The 6,962-nt window shown below is 35.1% G+C and overlaps 1 protein-coding gene across 2 annotated transcripts; it reads left to right on the top strand.

The window, feature by feature from the left end:
* Positions 1-288: 288 nt before the first annotated feature.
* LOC135836986 (venom protease-like) lies at positions 289-3,639 on the top strand. 2 transcript variants are annotated; one of them, XM_065352079.1, is made up of 7 exons: positions 289-571; positions 756-821; positions 914-1,101; positions 1,198-1,304; positions 1,396-1,655; positions 3,060-3,217; positions 3,371-3,639. In XM_065352079.1, exons 1-7 carry the CDS (start codon positions 481-483, stop codon positions 3,548-3,550), a joined length of 1,050 nt encoding a protein of 349 aa, XP_065208151.1. In that variant the 5' UTR covers positions 289-480; the 3' UTR covers positions 3,551-3,639. The 2 variants fall into 2 exon arrangements, with proteins under 2 accessions (XP_065208151.1, XP_065208152.1); XM_065352080.1 differs by having other exon boundaries at positions 290-571; positions 759-821; positions 3,371-3,638.
* The last annotated feature ends 3,323 nt before the right edge of the window (positions 3,640-6,962 follow it).

Here is a 6,962-nt window from a genome sequence, read left to right on the forward strand (position 1 = left end):
AGGTATCCAGATCCACAGCTGGATTTGGGTACTTCTAGTTTAGGTAAATTCCTTCAGCAACGAGATCAAGGGGTTCGCAAAGCAAGCTACTCGTACCTATTTTACTCATCATGCTCTGCCATTCATGGCCGAAATCAAATTGAAACATGAAACTTGAAATAATAAAATACAAAAAGTAGGTATGTATGTACTTGTATAATAGCATCAATGACGTCGATTCTTATTTCAAGCTGACGTCATAAACAAATCCTTAGGTATTGTAATAGTAAAACTAGTTTTGATTTTCTCGTCATTTCGATAATTTGTAGGCGTAGGTACTTAGCTTATACTCGTACGTACTTGGAATAACCATCAATCGAGTGATTACAATTTTTCTAATTATTTTCGCCAGATGATAGGTAACGATTAACACTTGTAAAATTGAATCGAACATTATAATATTTCGTGTCGAGTTATTTTTTTCTCAAAAAAGTTGTTACGATGGTTCTTTCAAAAAACCAAATGTTTTATTTGTTTTATTTCTTTTCGAGTGTAATTTTATTTTCTGTAGCAACGACAACTACCAATAAGAGTGAGTTAAATTTAAACTACACTTACTTGAATACCTACTTGTGCTTCAATTCTTAAAGACTGCCTCATAAATGGTTGATTTCGCATACCTACCTATTTTTATTTTTTATTTTTTATTATTTTTCATTGATCGATGGATTAAATTATTCAACGTCTATGGTACGAATATTTTACTCGTAATTAAGAAGAATTCCGACGTGATGTTGTATTCCCTTCTCCTCGTACTTACAGTGGATCGAAAGCTCAACGCAGTAAGTACTGAATAACCAAATTAACTTAGGTACCTATTTGATTCAGTTTAAGCTAGTAGAATACCTATTTGTAATAATTCGAAATATTTCAGTGTGTAATGGATACATTACTCAAGCATGTAACGGAGTCTTATCACGAGTTCGAATAGGAAGAAGCATCCGTAAGCTAACCGAACGCAAATCGTTATTTTCAGGAAACTCCACCGGCATAGAGAATAATCACTTTCATATTACTGTTGTGGGAGGCAGAGCATCAAAACCCAAAGAATATCCTCACATGGTAAAAATTTCTGACAAATGTTCCACAATATTCATCTTAGGTAGGTACGTCAGAATATAAAGTGTTCTCTTGATGAAAATTATTTAAATTTCGAAGGCACTGATTGGATATGGTGCAATTTCGGCAATCCAGTGGCTCTGCGGAGGTTCCTTGATAAGTGAGAATTTTGTCTTAACTGCCGCACATTGCGTTCAATCAACCGCGTAAGTGTGAAGCTTTCTTCCTTCCAATAAATCTTACCTTAAGTACAGATTTGATGTGATCATACCCATAAAAAAATGTTAATTTTCACAGAGGTAATCCTAACTGGGTACGTTTGGGCGAATTGGATTTGGCTGTCAGTAATGATAACGCTAGACCAGTTAATTACCCAGTTAGTCAAAGTATCGTCCATCCGGGTTATCATCCTCCTGCAACGTATAATGATATAGCCTTGTTGAAATTCCGAGGTCTGACTGCATTCAACAGCTACATTAGGCCAATATGTTTGAATATATTTCAAAATATTCCGAATCAGAAAGTCACTGCTGCTGGATGGGGATCTACAGGATACGGTAATTTTACCAACGTAAAAGTCGATAATTATGCTCATTTGTTTGTGATAATTTTAATATGTACTGGCATAAGTCGGACATTCGAGAGTGTTTCGATATCACTTCACTCATAGATTAGATCTTAAGACGCACACATCAATTCACATTTTTGCGAGATGGGATCTTTCAATGGAGGGGGATCACCCCCTCAACCAAATTTGGGCAAAACTTTCGAAAAAAAAACCAAAAAAAAATGTGGGGCATGCGATGCATCAAATTGTATGCTTTTTTTGATTAGACCCTTTATATGGAAATCATGACCTGTTTGTTGGACCTTTTACCTATTTGGTGAGATTCTGGGGGCCATGGGTGAAGTCAATTTGAAAAACTAAAGCTATATTCGTGTTCAGCGATATCGAAAACATACTATTTCATGTGTCACACGAATAAAACTATTTTTTTTGACTTTTACCCCCTTTGGGGAGGTGCTGGAGGCCGTGGATGGGGTCCAATCATAAATCTGACGTCATATTCGTGTTCAGTGTCACCAAAAACATACAATTCGATATGTCACATGCCCTAGATTTTCTTGAAAGTTTTGCTCTAATTTGAAGGAGAGGACGTGCTTCTTCTACATTGACAGATCCTATCTCGAACATTGAATTTTTCAAAAAAGCATCAAAAGGTACATCCATGGAACTTTTTTCAGAATTTTAAATCGTAGCTCCCACTTACTGCGCCATTTTGAAATTTCAAAATACTTAAAAAATTCAAAATGCAATACCCTTTTGAACTGTGAAATCAGTTTTGATCCAAGTATCATAGCTTTGGAGGCATGCACTGCTGAAGTTGAGTACCTCGAGACAATGTGAAAATAATTGAAGCCCCCCTGCCTGCTGAGGAGGCTGGGACCAAACTGATAACGGATTTTTTACTTATTGAGTGGTTAGAAATTGTAAACAAAATTTGAGCTACATCGAAGAACATGACTCAAAAACGTTGCTCAAATTGAGGTGGAATGACCCAAGGGGGGGGATATATTGACAAAAAAAAAACTTGAAATCGCCGTACTATTTTTGGAAATTTTTTCTCTAGGTGGATCATCTTCAATAACTCAAAAACCTCGCATATTTTGGAATAAATCAAATTTTTGTATTCAAATCTCGTTGATGTGTGATTTTTTTTTCGTCGAAAAATCTGATTTTTCGTCATTGTGAACCAGGGAAAAGGGGTAAGGAAACAAATTTTCGAGCCTACATTTTTTGTACAGGTGTCCAACAATATTTAATCAAAATTTTAAAAATTCGAGCACAGGGGCATTTCACCTATTTTTCCCTGGAATCAGTACGAAAGCATCTTTTGAAAAAGAAAAAAAAGAAATGCGATCAATATTGATATGTAATGCAAAAAAAATGTTGCTCGCAGGTGAAAAAGGTAGCTCAGGATTACTGAGTGTTGAATTGGACATGCAGAGGAGTGAATTATGCAATTCTTTGTACACTGGGCAACGATTACCACATGGGTTCAACGACAGCACAATGCTGTGCGTTGGATATGCTCCTGGAGGAAAAGACACGTGTCAAGTAATCATTTTTTGTACTTATTATACATTTATCAAATACTTACCTATCTGTACAAATCTACACACGAGTAGGTACCTAGATCTACCAACCTACTACAGTTTGTGAAGATATTGTTTGTATTATTTCTATACGTTTTCTTTCAACTGTCATCAGGGAGATTCCGGAGGTCCTTTGCAAACTTCAAACTTCAACGCTGGATGCTCGAGTGTACCTATTTATAAACAAATCGGGATCGTGTCATTTGGAGATAACTGCGCTCTTCCTAATACCCCAGGAGTGTACACCAAAGTATCATATTTTATTCCATGGATTGAAAGTATAGTGTGGAATTGAAAGTATACTTATTGTAGTACCAGAAGTTTCAAATACATTTTATTAATTTTTAAAAAAAATTGAGTATGATTTATATTGTTTTGTTTGCTATTAAATACGTTAACGACAAAGACGATTAGAAGTGATTGTTTAACCCTTAAAGACCCAGGCTAATCCTGAGATGTTGGGTGAAAATGCTTTCAATTTCCTGAATTAGATCATCACAAGCATCACCAGTTTGCCCCCCAGCCCCTTAAAGCCGTCTCGTAAAAGCCGTACCGATTTATTTAATTTTCCTTGAAAACCGAGAAAGATAAAACCCCAATGAGGTCAATCATGGAACTGAATGATATAGTATCATTAGGTGTACTGAATGAGTGAAAGCATATCCCCAAAGAACACCCCACCCCTTTTTGGGGGGCAAATTTTCAAAAAAGTTGGGATAAAAAAATTGGACCCATGCTCCATTTTTGGATAAACATATTGATGGTAGACCCTTCACAAAATGAAATCATGAAAGGTGTGAAAATGGTGAACCAGAGCGATTTTTTGAAAATTTGATTCGCTTGTCTCGATAAAAACCCGAAAAAACAGAGCATGAATACGCAAAGTACATAATATGGGAAATATTATCAAGTAGGCTTGAAATGACAGAAACAAGAATTGAAAGGAACACAGATGCTTTTAACAGCACATAAGTTCAGATAATCTACAATCCACCCATCAAATCTGTTTATCACTCCGTGGATATTCTTTCTCGATATTTGTCACCAAATAGTTACATCCTACAAAGGTTAGCAGTACAATTGTTTTTCTGCAGAAATATCGAAATAGGTTTATCTACCACTTTGAAAAGCTTTACACAGTCAAATTGCAGCACTCCCTGGCATTTCATAATGTTCAAGCATTCATGAAGAAGTCACTATCCCTCCTTGATCATAGATAATGTAGTTCTACATCATGAAAATTGCACGAGCAGAAGTCGTCGGTTATAATCATGAGATTGTGTCTAGCTTATGACTACAGGATTCAGGGGATTTGAGATTCAGTAAAAAGCTTTCAACTGTTGTTCAACCACAACTCTGAACTTTTGAATGTTTTAAGAAATTCCTGCTGAAGTTGATATTCTATCTCGATATTTGTCAACAAATAGTTACATCCCGCAAAAGGTTAGTGGTACGATTGTTTTTCTGCAGAAGTATCGAAATAGGCTTATCTACCACTTTGAAAAGCTTTACACTGTCCAATTGCAGCTGTTTCTGGCATTTCATAATGTTGAAGCATTCATGAAGAAGTCACTATCCCTCCTCGATCATTGATAGTGTAGTTCAACATCATGAAATATCATGATTGGAAACAACAAATTCTGCTCAAGCAATTTTCAAGATGTACAACTTCACTATCAATGATTGGGGAGAGATAGTGACTTCTTCATGAATGCTTGAACATTATGAAATGCCAGGGAGTGCTGCAATTTGACTGTGTAAAGCTTTTCAAAGTGGTAGATAAACCTATTTCGATATTTCTGCAGAAAAACAATTGTACTGCTAACCTTTGTAGGATGTAACTATTTGGTGACAAATATCGAGAAAGAATATCCACGGAGTGATAAACAGATTTGATGGGTGGATTGTAGATTATCTGAACTTATGTGCTGTTAAAAGCATCTGTGTTCCTTTCAATTCTTGTTTCTGTCATTTCAAGCCTACTTGATAATATTTCCCATATTATGTACTTTGCGTATTCATGCTCTGTTTTTTCGGGTTTTTATCGAGACAAGCGAATCAAATTTTCAAAAAATCGCTCTGGTCCACCATTTTCACACCTTTCATGATTTCATTTTGTGAAGGGTCTACCATCAATATGTTTATCCAAAAATGGAGCATGGGTCCAATTTTTTTATCCCAACTTTTTTGAAAATTTGCCCCCCAAAAAGGGGTGGGGTGTTCTTTGGGGATATGCTTTCACTCATTCAGTACACCTAATGATACTATATCATTCAGTTCCATGATTGACCTCATTGGGGTTTTATCTTTCTCGGTTTTCAAGGAAAATTAAATAAATCGGTACGGCTTTTACGAGACGGCTTTAAGGGGCTGGGGGGCAAACTGTGGGTTAAAGTGATGCTTGTGATGATCTAATTCAGGAAATTGAAAGCATTTTCACCCAACATCTCAGGATTAGCCTGGGTCTTTAAGGGTTAAGGCGAGGGGGGGGAGTGTAGATGCAAAAATGTCGACTGACATTTTTTTTTCATGTACTGTCGGAATGGCTGTCTGAGGCACCTCCGAAAAAATGTTGAAAACATTTTTGAAAAAATTATACTTGTACTTTGAAAAAGAGAACATTATCAGAAAATTATTCGAAAAGGAAAAGCAATATGCATCTGCCTCATAGCAAAGCAAAGGTGAAAAGTTCTCAAAATTTTTCAATCGGTGTTTTTAAAATTCAGTGGAAATTTTTTTCAAAGTTTTCAATTACGGAATTTGTTAGAAAAAATTGGCAAAAATACAAAAATTACCCTTCCAAAATTTGGCCACCTGGGTGAAGTTTTACAAAAAATGTCGACTGAGATATGTCTGGGAGGTGATGCTCCTGCACACCTCTCTCGCACCAGCTCTGATTACAGACCACCTTATTGGGTAGATACGTCTTTCATGATTCATTTGTGATTGATTGAATATTGAATGTTTTTAAAAAAATTATCAACTTCGGTGGTAGCCTAAAATTGTAACAAAGTAAATTATCAAAAAAATAAACTTTTTTTGAGCATTTCTCAAAATTGTGTGATTGTTTTATGGGTTCTTGAAAAAAATTGTCATATGACGTATTAAAAAACTTGAAAAAATTACGAGTAGGTAAATAAAAATCTAAAATTCTTTTAAAATTTTCAAAGCACTTTTGAATAATTTTGAGTTCAAAATTGTTTCTGAGTTTTTGAAAAAAGTATCATGCAACCAGGCAACCTGTCGAAACAGGTAGGTTCAAATTTTGAAAAGAAATCAAAAATTCTTCTCAAAGTTTTTTTGGGCTTCTTCGTAGAATTTTGAGCCTAAAATTGTGTCATGTTTTTCAGAAGTTTTGAAAACGTGTGCGACGAATCAATATGGATTAGAATTTTGTAGAAAATCAGAAATATGTATGTACCTATCAAAAAGTCGACAGTTTCAACTTTCATGCTTCATTTATGCAAATTAGGGGTAGATAGCGTTTGCTTATTTCGTAGGTAGGATTTGATTGATGCACGCAAAACAGTACTTACCTGTCATTGGCTTTAAAATACCAACCATGATCAACAATGAAGAGATAAATAAACAGGAGGCATATCGATGAAAAAATATTTATTTCAATTAAATTATTTACCCATAAGTATAAGGTACAAACAAATTTATACTTATAAAATGTAGGTATAGGTAAATATAATGAATAATAA

This window comes from Planococcus citri, chromosome 2 (genome assembly GCF_950023065.1).
Source record: "Planococcus citri chromosome 2, ihPlaCitr1.1, whole genome shotgun sequence".
NCBI lineage: Eukaryota > Metazoa > Arthropoda > Insecta > Hemiptera > Pseudococcidae > Planococcus > Planococcus citri.